Here is a 19,776-nt window from a genome sequence, read left to right as displayed (position 1 = left end):
AAAATGATTGGTATTTGTAGCTATTCATGACTTTGTCCACCTTGACCAGTGCTGGCTGAAGAAAAGCAGCCCTAAAGCATGATGCTGCCACCACCATGCTTCACTGTGGGTATGGTGTTCTTTTGGTGGTGCTTTTTTTTTTCTTTTTTCTTTTTGCAGCAAACATACCATGTGAAATTATGAAATCATTATACATTTTGGAATTGGTCTCATCAAACTATAATACATTTTACCATATGGTCTGGGGTGATTTAGATGTTTTTTTTGTGAGAACGGGCTTCCGTCTCTGTCTACCCTACCCCATAGCCCTGACATGTGAATAATACTAGAGATGGTTCCATGGTACATCTAATGCTTTGGAAATTCTTTTGTTCCCCTGTCCTTATCAATATCTTTCAACAAGTGAGATACCGTACATGCTTTGTGAGCTCATTGCAGACCATGGCTTCAGCAATCAAATGAAACCAAGATGTGAAGAAAATCCTACAGAAACTGCTGGTCTCTATTTGGAGTTAATCAGATAATTTAATTGATGACCGCTGCATGACAATTAATATTAAACATGAGATTGAATGTGATTGGTTCATCTTGAACGCAGCCAAATCTCCAATTATAAAAGAGTGTGAACATTTATGCGACCAGGCTATTATAACTTTTTTAATTTTTCCAATTTTTCCCTAAATGTTTATGATTGTTTTTCACTTAATGTTTGTATGTCATAATTTCACACTGAGGGCAGAAAAAGTTCTGACATTATTTAACTTAGTTTCTTTCTTTCTTTTTTTTTTTTTTTTAACTTCACCAAAAACTGCCACTTTAACAGGAGTCTGTAGAGTTTTTGTATCCACTGTAAGATTAAATCTTTGGGCCAGGAATGTTAACGCAGAATCATCACCACACAATATGATACAATACACTATATGGCCAAAGGTTTGTGGACACCTGACCATCACACCCAGATGTGGGCCTTCCCCAAACTGTTACTACAGTTGGAAGCTTTGGTTGTATAGGATATCTTTTGTGTGCAGTAACATTACTATTACTCAAACTCTAACTCAAATGATCTGCACTGATTGCTGAACCCAACTGCATTAAACACCTTTGGGATGAATTGGAATGCACGAAGGCACACAGTGGCTTAGTGGTTAGCACGTTCGCCTCACACCTCCAGGGTCTGGCGTTCAGGGTTCATCCATGTGTGTGTGGAGTTTGCATGTTCTCCCTGTGCTGTGGGGGTTTCCTCCGGGTGCTCCGGTTTCCTCCCCCAGTCCAAAGACATGCATGGTAGGCTGATTGGCATGTCCAAAGTGTCCGTAGTGTATGAATGGGTGTGTGAGTGTGTATGTGATTGTGCCCTGCGATGGACTGGCACCTTGTCCAGGGTGTACCCCGCCTTGTGCCTCATGCTCCCTGGGATAGGCTCCAGGTTCCCCGTGACCCTGAAAAGGAGTAAGCGGTAGAAGATGGATGGATGCATGGATGGAATGCACGATCCACCCCAGGCCTCCGTGCCCGACATCAGTTTCTAAGTAACTAGTTGTACTAATGTTACTAATGTTATTGTGGCTGAATGTGCACAAATTTCCATGGCCACGCTCCAAAATCTAGTGGAAAGCCTTCCTAGAAGAGTGGAGTTTATTATAATAGCAAAGGGGGGAATAAATCTGGAATGAGATGTTCAACAAGCACATATGGGTGTGATGGTTGTTACCCAGATTAGGATGGTTTACCTTCTGAGTCTGGTTCCTCTCAAGGTTTCTTCCTCATATTATCTTATGGAGTTTTTCCTTGCCACCGTTGCCACTGTTGCCACCGGCTTGCACAATAGGGATAAATTAACACACTTAAAATCTGTATCCTGTGTTTATACATTTCTGTAAAGCTGCTTTAGACAATGTCCATTGTAAAAAGCACTATACAGTGGTCAGGGTCTACATAGTCCATGGCTATATAGAGTACACTGACATTATGTTGTAGTTGTTTCCATCCATCCATCCATTTTCTGTACCGCTTATCCTACACGGTCATGGGGAACCTGGAGCCTACCCCAAGGAGCATGGAGCACAAGGCGGGGTACACCCTGGATGGGGTGCCAATCCATCGCAGGGCACGTTGTAGTTGTTTAATACTTAAAATGTATAAATTATACATATATTGTAGACAAAGAAGCTTTCAACCACACTTTCGAAGATATCAGCCTACTGTACGGTATAAACTGAACTATTTTATTTTATATCACAAGGAAGTAAAATATTGCCCGTCATACAAAATAAGCCTTCTCGAACTTGTCTGTTGTTTTTTTGTTTGTTTGTTTTTGTTTTTGTTTTTTTGTCAACAGCCATAAATTAGGTGTTTAAAGTCGGTGTGATGAGGAGAAAGGAAAGGGAAATGCTGACATTGTTCCTCTGGCGCTTTAAAAAAAAAGAACTGGGTCATTAGTGCTTATTTGCAGTAGCGCTTTGTGTTTTTAAACCCTTGTTTGTTCACTTAGTGATTATTAACTTAGCGACAAAGCACGCCAAGGTCACTTCTGTTCAAAATGGACACTTTCGCCTAATGGATGGATGGATGGATTAATTTTCTTTACAAGTTGCTCGTTCACCGAGCCAGCTTTACATAGTCCAGGATCACACATCTTGGTGTGTTTGATGAGTATATGACTCTTAACGGGACAGTAAAGTGTAAGGTGTAAAGGGTAAAGTATCCTGAATGCCTCGGAGCAGCGCGCGTGACCTGGGCTCCGTCCCAAACAGCACAGTAAATATATGTGGCAGCCTGCTATTTCCACATGCGGTTTGGGGCATTGCCCGTGTCACACGGCTATTACCAGCAGAGCACTATTTGACAAGGAAGATGGTTTGGACGTAGCTACAGTCACACGGCTCTCCGCATAAAATCGGTGCTCTATTTTCACGTGATTTAATCAGGAGTGTGCGATTTGGGACGGATCCAGTTGCATAGATCTTTGATGAAGGCTGCTTTGATGGATCAGCAAAACATGGCGAGTTTGAGGGTGAACTCGGGCTCCCAAAGATTTAGACAGTACCCACGGGAGTTGTCTGGGGAGTACTCCAACAATGATCTGGATAATAAAGACACGTTTAAATCTGTGGATATGGGTAAGTCATGATGGGTCAGTTATAAGTGGATTATTTTGCAATATTTGGGTTATAGTTGTGTATGTGCATTTGTAGCTTATATGACTAACATCACACTAATCAAATGTTATCATTATGGAAATACCGAGTTGAACTGAGGAATTTTTTTTTAGATAGATAGATAGATTATTTTAAGTATACACTTTGGTTATTTGCTCTTTAATCACAAATACAATTTTATTTCTTTTTCAGAACATAAGTCCTTAAGAGCAACAGGGAGTATTAAAGTGACCTCAGCAGTTTCTGAAGATAAAATCCCCACAGGTAAGGACCAACTTTATGAACACTACACATGACTACATACCACACTGAGATCAGGTGAGAAGTACAGGTGTATACTACAGATGTTTCCTGAACCATCGACAGCAGTGATCTCAAATCAAGTTAAGAGTAAATTGGACGTGTGAGTTGAGCTGACTAAATATTAGAAACTTACTAAATTCATCATTCATAAATACTACAGGGTGTCCCAAAAGTCTCCATATATAGGGGACTATGTTTGCCAGAACCACGTCGGTTGTGCCTTCGTCAGTGGATGTTAAAGGACGGTCGGTCCACAGCACTTCCAGTCTTTTTGAAATTGTTCATAAGTTTGGCAGCAGTGATGTGTGTGTGATGTGCCCACCATGTTTCCTGTTAAAGTCAAGTCCATCGGAACCTCGTGATAGCTCCCCGATCCAGCCTTGAGAATGATTTCTCTGAAATCATTTCATAAGAATATGTTCTTATTTTGTCAAAAAAGCATTTTTATCTGAAGCAATTGTATTCAACATGGACCCAAACCTCAGTGTTCGTATAATTTTTAAATCAAAGCCACCAAAGTCGCCGACTGTCTTTTTAATATGTTGGTTCCAGAACAGACATTGTGGTGTCCTGTCATATGAATATCAAAATAAAAATAAGGCTCAGATATAAGTACTTAACAATGCTTTGGGGGAAAAGAAAACTCTGAAACACAGGTAATATGAAATTAAACATTGAACCCTGCACATCTCATTCACTGTCACTGATTAACCCCTACTGTCAATGCAATACTATAACATCACATGATTGGAATGATGTTATGAGCTCAATCAGTCATGAATTAAAGAGTTTGGCCCTTTTTAACTGACTTCACTGTGTCCTAATAAATGCTAGTGCAAGATTTCAAGATTTAAGGAAATATACAGAGTTGCAAATGTGCTGTGAACCATGTCAGTTTTTTCCGAGTACATTTTAAATAATGTGTTCTGCATGATGGTGGCATTGTTTGGTGCTACATGTAGAAACAGATTGCTTGGTTTGTTAACTACCAGGCCTTTCCTGTTGCAGTGTTGGCTCTTCAGCTCGCTATCGCAGAAGGTCCGGACCGGCTTCCTGCTGACAAGGACACACAGGAAGTTCTGTGTGGGAAGCTGCGTGTGCTGGAGACTGACCTCAGCAATATTTCATCCTTGATCTCTGTATGCTTTCCTTACTGAGATTCCATACATTGAATCAATTACAAATGAACAGTATACCAGAGTCAATATGAAGATGTAAAGGAGGAACCTAAAGAGATTTATACGTAGCATCATTAGAATTATTACAAAAACATACTAAAATTACAGGCTCATAAAAGTTTAAAGATTTTAGAGTTTAAAGAGACTTTTTCCCCATCTGTAAGGAATTCTCTGCTCATCTGGTGTCCATCAACAGTGAGGAAAGGACCATTTTTATCACTTTTAAATCATTTGAAGAAATATGGAAGTTCACCACGTACTACAGAATGGGTTTGAACTTTCTCAACTCTTAGCATTAAGATTTAAAGTGCACCTATTATGGTTTTTTGATTATTACCTTTCATGTCGTGTGTTATAGAGCTGTTTGTGAATATAAAAAGTCTGCAAAGTTTCAAAAATCAAAAGTGCACAGCAAAGAGAGTTATTGACTCCCAAAAGTAGGAACCGATCCTGAACAGCTTAAACGAGTCGCTAGTAATTCCAGACTTACTTCCTACACAAACCTACATAGGTTTGAAACAAAAAGCTCCACCTCTGGTCTTCATCATCTGCTCTCTTACAGCGGTAGACCAATCACAAGAGACTGAGACATCTGACCAATCAGAGCAGTGAATGCTTTCTGAAAGGAGGAGTCAATGAATCCTTTATAATGGCTCATTTAGTTAGTTATTTTTGAATTGGGGGGAAAAAGTAATGTTGCAATTTAAATTATGAGCACATTACAGTGTTTTTTTTTTTTTTTTTTTTACCTTGGATGCATGTAAATCTATTGTACGAGACCTTTAAAACAAAATTAGGCATGTTTGAAAACCATAATAGATGCACTTTAAAGAATACTAAAACATATATAGTTTACAGTGAGAATTTTGATACCTCAGCATTAATACCCATATGTGAATGTTCTCCAGGTTTCCTGCATCAGTGTTTGGGGAACCTTCTTTTGGACCAAGTGTTCTGGCTGAATGTTTTAGACCTGGAGGACGTAGGAATTGAGGTCTCAATTAAAGAGGAGGCTCTTAATCAGATGTACAAAGGTTTTCTGATGCAAGAAGGTAGCACAGTATACACTTTTTACTTATAGTAAATTCCAGTCTGAGGAGAATAATAATCAGTATTCCAGAAAAATACTTTATTAAACTGATACCAGCACAATATATTGTGGATTCTGTTTCAGGCTCATTTTTTGGGAGTTGCACAGTGAATCAGATGTTTGACAGCTCCACATCAGGCAGTGATCTTTATCTTGAGAAGGGTGATATTGCTCTGTTTGAGCCTCCATTCCTGGGCTCAGGTTGGACTGTGCTATCCTTGGCAGATGGATCAAGAGGGACTAAAGCACGGCCATTACTGGAACCTGTCATTCCATTTCATGAGTAAGTGGGGTAAAGTGGTGCTCATTAAATATTTGCATACTGTGGATTCATTCATTTTTCTTCTCTCTTTTGCTTTAGGTGGTTTTTGAAGTCCTGTCCTGAGTGGGTTTTGGTAGGCAGTGGAAAAACATGCTGTGATCTCCAGTTTCAAATTGGTAAGGAAACCTCAAAGACTAGCATGTTGCAAGGTTATAATATAATGTGACAGAGAGTTACTGAAATGATTACTAAAACATATATCAGCTGTAGGTATCTGTGAGGCTACAGAGGTATATGATGGTAATGGACCCGATGAGCTCAGTTTTGAGGCTGGTGATCGCATCATCATCAAGGGCCTACTGGTGACCTGTTTTGAGTGGTTCATGGGCAAGCTGGAGAGAACTGGTGATATGGGACTTGTCAAAACCAGCCTTGTAAAAGCAACTGATTCTCTTTGTGAGTAAGTGCCTGCGTTTTTAAATTTGATGTGTGCCTTTGACATTCAACCCAATCATTATATACACAGACAAAATATTTTCCAATAACACATCACAGATTATTTTATTCTTAAACCACAACAATGAAACAGCGATTCTTTTTTAATTTATTAATGGACTACACATTGTACATTCCACACTGCAAAAAAGGCCTTTCTTGAAACAAGAAAGACACTTTAATCTAGTTAAAGTGTACTAAAATCAAGCAAAAAAAAATCTTAAAGTATTCTCAAAAATATCATAAATATAGTCACTAAAAATGCTATTGGATCTTAAAACTAACAAATCTTTAAAGTAAAAAAAGGCCAACATTTAAGCAGTTTGTGCTTATTACAAGCAATGACTCAGTTATTCAAGATAGACTTACTTAAAATGAGTATTTTGGTCACTTGTTTGAGCTGACTGAGAATTTATCCCTAAATCTAAGATTAATAATTAACAAAAAATAAAATAAAAAACAGCTTACAAGAAAATTTCTTCAAACAGCATACTGAAAATAAGTGACCGTCTTAAATGAAGGCAACAGAAGCAGTGTTATTTTTAGCAACTTTAATGAAACAGGGAAAAACTCTGCAACATAGTGTCAGGGATTGTAGAAGGCAGCAGATGCAAGCACAGATTTTTATACAATCAAGTGCAAAACAAATAACCAAAACTGTGAAAACAAGAACCATAAATGTAACAATGGACACAAAGCAAAAACATACAGACAATAAGAGCAGCTGTAGCACACATGATAACACATGAACACAACTACAACAAAAGCTTGATGAGGTGCTGAAAAACTAATACCTCTATGGTGTGCTTATTATGGGTCTCACAGAACAGATGTGAGTCATTATTGGGACATGTGACACAGTCATGTGACACGCTGGGGCTGATGGGTAATGTAGTTCAGTGTGAATTTCAGCATAACCATAGGTCATTCAGGGACATATCACTGGCTATAGGAAGCGACTACAGGCTGTTATTTCAGCAAAAGGAGGCTCTACTAGATATTGATGTGATGATTCCATTTAGGTGCCCAAATTTTTGCACCTGTCTGTTTTTGTTATGACTCACATTGTGTTGTTTCTGTTGATTCAATAAATGTTATTTCAGAACTGAAATGTTACTGTTTCCATAAAGTATCAATTATATCCAAATAAAGTTGCTGCTTCAAAAGCTCAGCAGATTATAAACTGAAATTATGATAATTCAGGTGTGCTTGAGTGTATGTATGTAAGAAATTTCACTCAAGTGTGCTCTATTTTAACAACAGATCTGATGAAATCTTTATTAAACAAGAAGACAGAAAAATTTTCAACTTGGACCAAGAGAAGATTAAAAAGGAGGCTATTGCTTTTTTAAAGAAAACCTGCCAAAGCAATGTTGCTACAGTCTACAAACTTGGTAAGCTGTTTTGTGTCCTAATGACTTCAATAAATGAAAGTAATTTATTGTAGGATACCAATATCTATATCAGTAACCACTTAGTCATGTAACAGTCTGCACTGTTGCGTCTGAGACTTCGATCAAAACAGTCAGAAACAATTATCTTGAAGGTTTTGTTTGAAAACAAATAGGTATATTAATATTAATGGTACATGCAAATGCAAAAAAAGGCCGTATCCTATATATCACACTCACATTTTCTTATGTTCTGCACATGTCCTCCCCGAATCCTCTGAAGCGCAACTAAAGAACTAAACCTACTTAAGTGGACTTTATTACGATACTTTAAACATTCTGAAACTAAGATTCTTACAGAGTGGCATTAACCAAAACAATGTGTTCTATTAACAGATAAACAGCAAGTTTTTAACTTAGTGCAGACTTCTGAAACCAGTAATAATAAAAGGTGCATCAATTCGCAGCTGTAAGTCACAGCTGTAGCACATTGCAAGAGAGAACTGTGCTTTTACACGCCCAGTTTCCAGGGAAGAATTCTTGGGGCTCTGACACTAGAGGTTAAACTGTGGGTCATAGCTGGCTCAGCCCTGAGGAATTAAAATACCCTGTAAGCACTTTATTAACTTGTTACCAAAAGTGAATCTCATTGGAGCCAGAATTTCATTCATCACTCTCAGTACGAGACCTACACTGCTTGACATCTAGCAGTCTGATATTTTATCACACTCACCTGTCTTGGCTGAGCTGGGAGGTTGAAATTCCCCAGACAAATGGTGTTGCTGATGATCCTGACTCTACCTCCTCTGTGTCAGAAAAGTGTTTGTTAATCAGAAACTGTATCTGTGGGCCTGATTCACAATTTCTTCAATCCATTAATAATGGCTATTTACCACCAAAAACCTTGTTGGAGTAATTATGCTACATGCCTAGGAAATGAGGAGAGGAAGGACAGTGTAATATAGAGAAGGAAAGAAGCTGACCTTGGTCCCAGTCTTCTTCACATGTAGGAATAGTCCAGGTGCTGACAGGATTTTGAAATTTGCCCTGGGTCTCATCAGTTACCGCTGAAATTAATCAGAAAATGACATGTAAATAAGCTTTTCTGGTGTCAAAAAGAAATGTTGTACCATTGAGTCGGTCACAAAATCATATAAGGCCTTACCATAGTCAGTATTTACCGAGCACCTATCCACGCAGGTAGACATGTGACCGGACAGCTCGTGTTTGGGCATAAGGTGACGAGCATTAAATGGGCATGTCCACAGTTCACTGGCCAGCTGAGGATTGTTCTGAAAAAGATATCAGAGCTCATTTCGTACTTTCATAATTTATGTACCAACGGATTATTCACGATGCATCGATCACTGATAATAATGAGGCTATGTTTAATCACACTGCATCAGTGAAGGTTTTCAATCATAAGATGATGGAATGTGGAGTACTAAATCTAAAGAAACGCATTAATGCAGTAATATTTTAATAAAAAAACATTTTTACGAAAGCTTCAAGTACAGTTAATTATTTGTCATGTTATACATGCAAATAGACGACTGCTTGAAGCCATGGGCTGCGTCCAAAACCGTGTACTTGCCTACTATATAGTAGCAGGAGATACATGTGTTTTGCCTAATATATAGTAGGTAAGTACGCAGTTTCAGATACAGCTGTGCTCTCTTGTTTACCGCCAAACGGTTGAGCGCTGTCGTGTGTGTACGTGTCCTGTTGCAAAATGTGGCAAAAATTCACACACGACGTTAATAGTGTGATTAAGGTGTTCAATAACATCTCAACATGTCTTAATTCGATTTGTGTTTACTTCGATTATGACTTTAGTCAGATTAAGCTAATCAATATTCACTGTTTACATGGTAGTTTCTTAATCAGAATATTGTCTTAATCGGGTTAATATCAGATTATTGTTGTCCATGTAAACGTACTGAATGTGTGTGTCCTGCAATGGATGGGGCATCACATACAGGGTGTATTCCTATGGATGGATTGATGGGCGTGTGTAGGTATGTGTGAATGGATGGATGGATGGAAGGAAGCAGTTTCTTTCATGTCACAGAACATCCATTACACTTAATTTATAATCCTAGGTCAGTGGTTCTCAAGCAGGGGGGTGCGTACAGACCGGAAGGGGCCACAAAACACAGACAGAGCATCATTTGGGAACTCAGTGTATTTTATTGCTTTTCAAATAGAATGTGCTTAAATTAAAAATAGATTGATTGAACAATGTCATGGATAACGAGATGCGCGCTTCGTCCCAATTTACATAACTCGTACATGAATGTTTTTAGAATGCAAGACGAATGTAATACAACATGTTTTACACGTAAAATAGTACACGTTATTACAGCCTAATTCTCTTGTTCAAAGTGGTTATAGTGTTCAGAAACATTTTATATCATTCATGTTCCATACCTGTCCATTATATAGTTTTATAAAAGTTATTTGAAAAAAATCATAAAAGTTATGAAAAGTAATTAAAAACATATAAAAGCAAAACAAAATCTCACAAACAGATTAGATGTGTGTATGTGTGTATGTATATATATATATATATATATATATATATATATATATATATATATATATACATACACACACACACACACACACACACATACGTACATACATACATACACACACACACACATAAACCTATTATTTTATTTAAAAAAAAAAATAAATAATTATACCTGGTCTCCTCCAATATGTGCAGGAAGGGGGGCTGAGGGGGGCCTCCAACATAATAGGGGAGGCTGGGGGGGGGGGGGGGGGGGGGGGGGGGGGGGCCTTTAGTTACAAAAGCTTGAGATCCTCTGTCCTAGGTTAACCATATTTATATAAGAAAATAGGTTCATACCCACCTTCTTGCACTTGATGAGATGGTAGGGAAGGCGACATGCCCGGATTTTATGATTAGAGTCATAAGGGCACTGAAGCAATTTGTCAGGATCAAATAAATCATCATCTAACAAAAAGAAAAGAGAAGAAAATAAACTATACGTGGCAGGTTAGTCAGGCTGGCAGAAAGAGTTTGGTGCTATTTTACATCCTATAAAATGCTCACACCTAATCATTCATCACCTATTCATTAACATTACCTTGCTCCTCTTCCCAGCGACGAAGCGGGACTTTGGGTTTGGGTTCAGGTAATGAGTCCCGGCCGTTTGACTTTGTCCGTGTCGATGACATTCCCTCTTTATTCTGCACAAAAGCAGCTGGCCTAAAACTTGTGAGGAAAAACACAAACGACTTTTCACCTTCTTTTTTTTTTTTTTTTTTTTTTAACACAAACTAGCCTGTCAATTAGCATCACGTCGTCTTTCAAATGACATTGGGAAATTACATTTGGCGTCTTTTTTTTAAATTTATATATATATATATTTATCGATTTGTTTGCGGTTAATATAATTTATACTTATTTTTGAACTAAAATGACTTTTAAATGTAAAAACAGTGCTCACGAAAATCTGTTGAGCAGGACGAACAGGTGTATCACACTCTGGAACTAAACGAATCTACTGCGCATGCGCATTGGGTTCCTTGATTTTTTTTATTTTTTATTTATTTATTTATTTATTTTTTAAGCTAAGTTAGCTAATTCAAAGTTCGACTTTTAGCTAAGAATGAAAATGACATATATAAATGTATTTAAACCCTTTTCAACTAAGAAGGCAGTTTAGTTAGGTTTCACAGATATTACTTCATTCTCACAAACGCATTTAAACACAGAGACACATTTAGATCAGTGAGTTAAGGGGGATCACAAACTCTTCGGCTTGAATAATAATATTCAAGTATGAATTCTAAAATGTTCTTCTTTATCCAGAAACAATGGGGGACACAATCTTGTACTCTGTAGCCTACGCTGATTTGCCATAATAATAAGCCAGAAATGCTGTACGAGTTTTAGAGCCTGTACCAAATGATCTAAATGTTTATTTCTGATTTGCATTGTTTATGACAGATTCAGCAAATCCAAGATCAATTCAAAGTAGGTAACATTTGTATGTTACACATGTTTAATAAATTATAATGGTCCTTTAAAACAAATCCAAATAATTTAAACTACAGGTTATTTTTTTACATTCGTCTTTCTGTAGATGGACCCACCGACAGTGAATATGTATGCATGAAAAGAAATATTGCCAATATTTTGAGTGAATTAAGGGAACAACTTCAAAATGAACAGACAGAAGACAGTGTGAAACTCCAACCAGATGACGATGAGTCCTTAGGATCCACAGAGTCACCCCATGAAATCCCACACTTTACTGTATGTTCAGAGCAGGATGATACCAGTCCAGATGGATACCATTCCCTCCTGTCATTCCTAGGCTGCCGTGATCACCGGCCTGCGTTCCAGCTTCTCTATGCCGCCTACCCAGAATTCATCCTGTTGCATTTCCAGGGCCACAATGATGAGGACGAGCTGGTAGCGTATTTAGGTGTTGCTCGGGAAACTGCAAGAAAAAAGCGGCTGTCATGGGCACAGAGCAGAATCTGTTTCCTCTTGGGACAGCTTTGTGCATCAAGGTCAAAGTTCTCCCAGGCACGCGTCTATTATGAGGAAGCCTTAAGCGTACCCAGAGACTATTTCACAGACATGTACTTTCTGTCAGCCATCTACTCTAATCTGGCCCTTATCTATCTCACACAAAAAAATGCAGAGAAGTATCTCACTCTGTCTGAACGTTTTGCTGGTTTATTGATGGCAGGCTGTGACTATTTATCTGGCACAGAAGATCCAGAGGTGTTGAAGTTTGCACTGAAAAAAGCAGTTCTGTCTCAGAATACACCCGCAGAAGCCCGGGTCTGTTTCCTGCTAGCAAAGTTTTATCTGAAGCTTGGAGAAGGGATGAGTGCTGTTCCTTTCATTGAACGGCTACAGATTTTGGCTGATGAGATTCCTGGAGCTTGTGACAAGATGCGGAGCCATGGTTTTTTACTGTTAGCAAGGCTTTACATTGACTATGGTCTTCTTCAACTAGCTGAGAGCTCAGCACAGCAAGCATGTCTGCAGGTGGGTTTTACATGATAAATATGAAGCTGCTGTTTGTTGTTCTATTCATAAATGTAATTTATATTTAATTCTTGCATCCACACAGGTGTCATCCTCAGTCACTGATTGTTTCTGCAGCGTCTCTTTGCTGTTAGAGAATAGTCAGGAACTGCATGGAGTGGACATCCCGACACAAGTGGCTCCATGTTTGACTCGAGCCGCTGCTTTAGAATCAGCTGACGTGGAGTCCAGCCTTTCACATGCCTATGCCTTGTGTCTGTCTTGGCTCTTCCACAAGCATGGCATGCCTAAAAGGGCAGTTCAGTACATGTATGGTTTCCTCAACCATTCCTCCGCTTCCACGCTCAGTCAGTCTGATGTCAGCGCTGCTCTTATCTGGCTGGCGTGGTTGTATATCTGTGACTCGCAACACCACAATGCTTTGGATGTGCTGGACTCAGTCCTGTCCTTCCTCCCTGAGCACTGCACAACCCAGCTGGAGGGTGTCATCTATAATATGCGTGGCATCACTTTGAGACATGCTGGAGATGTAAAACAAGCTGCAGAGAACTTCCATGCTGCAGTCGATGTCTGTGAGGAGTTTGAAGACAGGCACAACTGGGCCATAGCACTGGCCAACTTTGGCTTCTTAAGTCTGCAGGTCAACGCGAAGAGCGTAGCAGAGGAGCAGCTCACCCAGGCAGTAGAGCTGTTCTCTGAACTAGAGGATAAAGATGATGAGTTGAACTTTGTTGTTGTGCTCCTAGAGCTTGGGAAGCTTTATGTCTCGCGGGGTTTTTGTGAGAAAGGAAAGCTCTGCTATGAGTGGGCCCTGCTGATTTCCATCCTCTATGAGAACTCAGAGAGTAAGTACCAGTTATCATTATTGACAATTCTGATTGGCAGTATAATTAAAAATAGAGACAGACTAAATAAAATATTTTTGCTTTTAGCAAGTTGCTATTAGTTAATATATAGTTATTGGCATAATGATTAGGGGGTGGGGGGGTATTAGGAGTGCATTGAGTCCGCAAAGTTTGTATAGTACATTTCAGCAGTACCAGGTAGAAAGTACTTAATCCAGAAATCCCAACAGCATTAAGTAAACTACTATATAGTTCTCCTAGTTCACAGTTGGTCATTTTAGTAATAAATGCTACAGTGAAATACATATATATATATATATATATATATATATATATATATATATATATATATATATATATATATATATATATAAAAAATATATATATATATATATATATATATATATATATATATATATATATACATATACATATAAACATATGACACATATAAAATAAAGTCACACATATTACTTTTCTGTGTGTTTAAGTCTTAGGTGACTTTGCAGTTCTTGGAATGTGAAAAATGGTTTCCTTAGTAAGAAGAAGAATCTGTAGGTTTATCATGGATTCTGGTATTGAAAAACTTGATAATTTTAAGATTTTGCTTGAGCCAGGGGTTGTAATACTCCCTGTATTCTAAAGGACCAGGAAAAGTTTAGTGATAGCAGAATGAAACATCTGGAGCTCACTAAACCTTCAGTGTATCAGATAATGTATGGAGTCTGATACAATATAGACATTTTTTCCCCCCAGTAAATCCAATGAAGAGGTTTACATCCCATTTATGGCTCACAGTGATGTATACTAATACTTCCAGTCAAGCATTGAGAACGTGTAGTAAATACTACAAAATAGGTTGAATAGGCTGTGCAGTACTCATATTCTGTATATTATTTCCATGGGAAGATTTCTTCTTTGGATTCTGTGAGAAAAAATATATTTTATAAAATGTACTTTCTAAAATGTGTCTGATTTTGAAATGGTCTGTGATCTTGGAATTAATATGAAAAGTCCTGTTTACAGCATTATTGTTAGTGTTGCTGACATCACAGTAAAAATATTTTTGTGGTTGCTCTGAAGGTCATAATAATGTCTGCTGAGCATTTTCATCAGGAATGGTGAAAAAGAAGCACATTGTTCTTTCGTTAAAATGTTATGAGGAAAAGTATAACAAAAAATATATATTTCGGGTGTCATTAAATCTATATGAAGACATGTTTTATGTTTACAAACTTCAAATCAAAATTGACTAAAACTGGTGGTGGTGTTACGAAATAGCTGGTCAGCATTTCTAAAATCATAGTTCAGTGTTTCTCCGTAAATAACATTCAAACATTCCAACATTCAAACTTAACATTATTTAACTCAGTATTATTAAACTTAGTAATAATATGAATAATAGTGATAATAAGCTCATCAGTTTTTAAAAGTAAAAAAAAAAAGCCACCCAAAATACCCATTGTTTCACTTTTGGGAGAAAAAAATCCTACTGTTTCATTTTCATTTTTACCCCAATTGTGTAAAAATAAATAAATAAATAAACAAATAAATAAATAAATTAATTAATTAATTAATTGCATGTACATTCTACAAATGTAATTTAATCTCATAATTATTTCCCTGTTAAGGCCAACTGCAAGCCACCCGTCACTTGTGCCAGCTATATAGTGAAACATGTCCTGATGAAGCTCAGTGTATCATCTATAACGAACACCAGCTGAACCTGCTGCACCAAACAGGAGACAGAACCCTGGAGGCAGAGATATTGGAGAAGATCAGCAAGCTGTACCTAAGCCTGGGCACAGAGAAGTGAGTTCGTATGATGAACAGCTCATCTGAATGTTTGTACATCATACAACTATTACATGTGTAGTATTACATGTCAGCAGTCTAAAACTCCTTTTGGTGTTATTATGTCTCAGAGCAAATAGATGTGCTCTGGACTACACCAAAAGAAGTATAGGGATCTGCATTGACATGGGGAGGAAGAGGAAAGAGGCTCACGGCTGGCTCCAGGCAGGAAAAATCTACCACATCCTCAAACAGACTGAGCTGGTGGATCTCTATGTGCAGGTAACATTAAATTGGCAAACATGTATCACTTCTCAAAATGAAAAGATTGACCTTTTGTTGCAAAACATAAACAAATCTATGCATAGTTACATTGTTTGAAGGCTCTGATTATAGACCTGGCAAATACCATGAGAAAGGAACAGTCTTACATATGACTGTAACAACGCTTTGACACTGGAGACTCCTTCCTAAATTGCAAAATAAACGTCTCCTTGTAGAAATCATATTAACAATTACACAGTTTTTTTTTTTGTTTTTTTTTAAATCTCTTTATGTAGATCATCCTACATACAAATCCCTTTGAATGAGTTGTTGCTAAATGAATCATAAAATATTGGAACAGCTGCATGAATATAAACCTCTAATTTCACTTAGCACTACTCTCAGGTGCTCTTATAGAAAAATGAATCAGCACATTCTGACCAGTGGGTGGTATAATACCCGTTGCTTAATGTGCTGTTAGATCTTCTAATTTAATACCATAGAAGACAATATGTGATGAGGTTGATAAAGTTTGTATTGTAATGTTAATAGTAAAGCACATGATCCCATTAGACTGCGTTCAATTCTCTCTTTGAGTGACAGGTAGCGCAAGACATTGCTTTAAGCACAGGAGACACGCTATTCATTCTGGAGCTGCTGGAGGCGGCAGGGGACGTATTCCTTAACAGTACACAGGACAGAGAGAAAGCTGTCTGCTTCTACAGGGTAAGTCTGTACAAGCAAACAGGAAAAGTATGCATTGATGTCGGGGATGTCAAATAGATTTAAAGTCAATAGGTCATTTTTAAGACCCTTCTGGAAAGAATAAGAATGATGTGTTTGGGCAGGGAAAATACTCAACTCATTAGGGATTTAGATCATGAGTTTGACATATTTGGAGAATTATTTCATATGAAACCGTTGAGGAATCTACTGAAGATAGGATAATGATATTTGAAACTGCAGTCATACTTGTCATAGGGTTGTAGCATTAATGTTAATGTTGCTATGTTTAAACATTCATTTTGTACAGGCTATGTTGACATAGTCTTAAAAAAGGATGTGTAATGTACATGTATAAATAGTGCATGAATGTGTAAAATAATTATGTAGTTTTGATCTATGGTACAGTTTGAAAGCTGTGCGTGCGTGTGTGTGTGTGTGTGTGTGTGTTTGTGTGTGTGTGTCAGGACCGAGCCCTCCCAATTGCAATGAAGACGAGCAGTGTGCGCTGTCAGCTTAGATTGTGCAATAAGCTAGCAGAGTTGCTGCTACAGCTGGGACATTATGGAGAAGCTCTAGTGTATGCACAGACTGCATTAGAGATCAGCGTCAGTCTGGGTATGTTACACACACACACACACACAGAGACACACACCCAAACTCGCTCTCCACTCACAAACATCACTTATTGCATGTTGTATTCGCCAGGTGTCACTAAATAACACTGATTTAGTTCCACAGTTAGTAGGATTGAATGGAATTGGTGCATGATTCACAATCATTGCAAAACAAAGTAGGGAGTCATGACTGAATCATACATGCATCAGTTTATTGGTAAAACCCAATGTTGCACACAAAACTCTTCTTCTTTTTTTTAATATTGCTATTATATAGAAATTAATTTCCCTTTGCACTGCATGTTTGTCTTCTTCTCTTTCCCTCTTCATTCCCATACTTCTCTGCCAGTCCCAGTGGAGTTCACATGGTCTTCCATTCCTCAATTTGAACCCTTTTTTATTCAGTTAAAAATTATACACTTTGCACAATGTGTTTGCATGTTTAATCACTTTATATTGCTCACACAGCTCTAAGTTAAATCAGATTACCTAGATTACCTCATTGTCTTAACCTGTTTTATGCTCGTAGCTGACCATTTGAACGAGCGTGTGGCGTTCCATCGGCTGGCTACACTCTACCACTGCCTGAGTCAGTTTGAGCTGGCTGAGCACCACTTCCTAAAGGCCCTCTCACTCTGTCCCTCGCCCTTACAGTTTGATGAGGAAGCCCTGTACTATGTCAAAGTCTATCAGACACTAGGTGACATTATCTTCTATGATCTAAAGGTAAGAACCTCATCCAAGGCTTATGTCTCAAAGACCAACCAGAAGAGGGCAGTATAGGCATGCAAACTGGCAATCTGTCAACCTGTGCTCTCTGTAATAGCACTATTTAACATGTATTATTTAAAAGGTGGCATGGTGGCACAATATGGAGCATTGCCACCTCACAGCTCCAAGGTTCACTCTTCAGGTCAGGCTACTGTCTGTGTGGAGTGTCGCATGTTCTTCCAGTGTCAGTATGGGTTTCCTCTGGCTTCTCAATTTTCCTCCAACCTTCCAAAAAGATGACATTGTATTGGCTATGCTAAATTTCCCCTGGGTGTGAATATGTGTGGTTTCGGTGCCCTGCTATGGACTGGTGTCCCATCCAGGGTGTATTCCTGCCTCACAACTAGTTATCCAGAGATAGGCTCAGCATTCACCATAACCCTGGCCAGGATAAAAGGGTTACTGAAACTCAGTGAATGAATGATAAAAAGGTAGTGAAAAGAGATTTTGAACCAAAAAAATGAAACATTCTGTATAAATGATGTTGAAGTCCTTATGACACTTCGCAATAATATCTATCAAGTGCTCATTTGTTCAATCATACATTATACGAAATGAATAATACTCTACATAAAACTCTATACTGAATTGTCTATCTTCTCTTTCTTCTCTCTCAGGACCCATTTGATGCAGCAGGTTATTACCACCTCGCCCTGGCAGCTGCCATGGACCTTGGTAATAAGAAGTCTCAGCTTGAGCTGTGCACTCGCCTGGCCACGATCTATCACAACTTCCTCATGGATCGTGAGCTCTCCCTTCAGTTCTATCAACGTGCCCGAGCCTTCGCCGCTGATCTTAATATCCGCCGCATCAACCTTTCGCCAGATCAGAGTTTCCACACCACATCCCAATACAGAATCACAACCTCGCAGGAGACAAGCTAGACAATTGAACTGTACTGAGAAAACAGAAACCTAAAACTGCGCTGAAGCACAACACCGTAATGTTTACAGTCTTCTGACCAAATGTTTTGTGTAGTGCATCATTTGCTTTTATTTGTGTTGACTGGCTTGCTGGTAGTTGAAGTCAGAAATCCTAACTGATTCAACATTTGCCCTGATTGCTCATGTTGCTAAAGGACAAAATGTAAGTGTATGTAATACATGACTGACTGAAAAAAAAATCAATCCACATTAAGTAGATTAATATAAAACAATACAGAGTCTTTGTTTATATATATGTCCATGATACTAATTAGCTATTATTTAATTTAACAATAAGCCATTGCATTGCAACTTCATTTTGTAATATATAAAAATACCAGTCTTGAGCTAGAGTTACTAAATTTCTCAATTGTCCCAGTGTGTGTGTGTGTGTGTGTGTGTGTGTGTGTGTGTGTGTGTGTGTGTGTGTGTGTGTGTGTTGCCCTGCAATGGATCCAGGGTGTATTTCTGCCTCATGTCCAGGATTCCTGGAATGGGCTCCAGATTCACCTCAGCCTTGACCAGGATAAAGCAGTCACTGAAAAATACCACATCCTCAAACAGACAGAAAGAAAGAATAAACCAATGAATATTAATAGAAACTACAGAATTAAAGGTGAGGCTTTAACTTTAAGTGTAACCTAAACATGACTGGGGTAATATGCTCTGGTTAACATACATCTGGATTTGACTTTTAAATGACAACACAGTTTTATAGATGGTACTTATGTAACACCCATATGATAGATCAGTATCAAGTGCAAATCCTAGGCCCTTGGGAGCATCCAAACATTTCACTCGCACACAAAAAACAAAACATGAAAATCACCAACTTTGTTTCTAGCAGATTTAGTACCCAATGAAAATCCTTACATTTTAACAGTATTTAAAATCATTTTTTTTAAAAAATTGTTAGGCAAAAAA

The 19,776-nt window shown here is 38.2% G+C and overlaps 2 protein-coding genes across 4 annotated transcripts; one reads left to right on the top strand and one right to left on the bottom strand.

Moving 5' to 3' along the window:
- Positions 1 to 2,459: 2,459 nt before the first annotated feature.
- Positions 2,460 to 19,752, top strand: LOC108267729 (SH3 domain and tetratricopeptide repeat-containing protein 1). 3 transcript variants are annotated; one of them, XM_053681380.1, is made up of 18 exons: positions 2,468 to 3,119; positions 3,351 to 3,422; positions 4,470 to 4,600; positions 4,804 to 4,909; positions 5,548 to 5,691; positions 5,814 to 6,012; positions 6,091 to 6,167; positions 6,262 to 6,451; positions 7,750 to 7,880; positions 11,860 to 11,886; positions 11,996 to 12,915; positions 13,001 to 13,760; positions 15,392 to 15,572; positions 15,686 to 15,836; positions 16,422 to 16,544; positions 17,009 to 17,159; positions 17,688 to 17,884; positions 18,547 to 19,752. In XM_053681380.1, the coding sequence occupies exons 1-18, from the start codon at positions 2,969 to 2,971 to the stop codon at positions 18,811 to 18,813; spliced, it is 3,978 nt and encodes a 1,325-aa protein (XP_053537355.1). In that variant the 5' UTR covers positions 2,468 to 2,968; the 3' UTR covers positions 18,814 to 19,752. The 3 variants fall into 3 exon arrangements, with proteins under 3 accessions (XP_053537356.1, XP_053537355.1, XP_017327580.1); XM_017472091.3 differs by having other exon boundaries at positions 2,469 to 3,119; positions 6,256 to 6,451; XM_053681381.1 differs by lacking the exons at positions 17,009 to 17,159; positions 17,688 to 17,884; positions 18,547 to 19,752 and having other exon boundaries at positions 2,460 to 3,119; positions 6,256 to 6,451; positions 16,416 to 16,544.
- LOC108267731 (gametocyte-specific factor 1) lies at positions 7,021 to 11,441 on the bottom strand. Its single transcript, XM_017472094.2, has 7 exons — positions 11,357 to 11,441; positions 10,994 to 11,121; positions 10,757 to 10,860; positions 9,043 to 9,169; positions 8,861 to 8,944; positions 8,611 to 8,683; positions 7,021 to 8,467 (listed from the first exon to the last, which is right to left on the bottom strand). Exons 2-7 carry the CDS (start codon positions 11,082 to 11,084, stop codon positions 8,389 to 8,391), a joined length of 558 nt encoding a protein of 185 aa, XP_017327583.1. The 5' UTR covers positions 11,085 to 11,121; positions 11,357 to 11,441; the 3' UTR covers positions 7,021 to 8,388.
- Positions 19,753 to 19,776: the final 24 nt, after the last annotated feature.

Source organism: Ictalurus punctatus, chromosome 7, assembly GCF_001660625.3.
Source record: "Ictalurus punctatus breed USDA103 chromosome 7, Coco_2.0, whole genome shotgun sequence".
NCBI lineage: Eukaryota > Metazoa > Chordata > Actinopteri > Siluriformes > Ictaluridae > Ictalurus > Ictalurus punctatus.
Note: the sequence above shows the minus strand (reverse complement) of the source record. Positions and strands in the feature narration are given on the sequence as shown.

Coding starts and splice junctions, on each gene's coding strand:
- LOC108267729 (XM_017472091.3), top strand. CDS start 2,969: ATGAAGGCTGCTTTGATGGATCAGCAAAACATGGCGAGTTTGAGGGTG. Junction 5,692..5,813: donor AGGTTTTCTGATGCAAGAAG/GTAGCACAGTAT, acceptor ATTCTGTTTCAG/GCTCATTTTTTGGGAGTTGC. Junction 17,160..17,687: donor AGAGATCAGCGTCAGTCTGG/GTATGTTACACA, acceptor TTATGCTCGTAG/CTGACCATTTGAACGAGCGT.
- LOC108267731 (XM_017472094.2), bottom strand. CDS start 11,084: ATGTCATCGACACGGACAAAGTCAAACGGCCGGGACTCATTACCTGAA. Junction 8,945..9,042: donor CTCGGTAAATACTGACTATG/GTAAGGCCTTAT, acceptor GATTAATTTCAG/CGGTAACTGATGAGACCCAG. Junction 8,468..8,610: donor TCCCAGCTCAGCCAAGACAG/GTGAGTGTGATA, acceptor TTAATTCCTCAG/GGCTGAGCCAGCTATGACCC.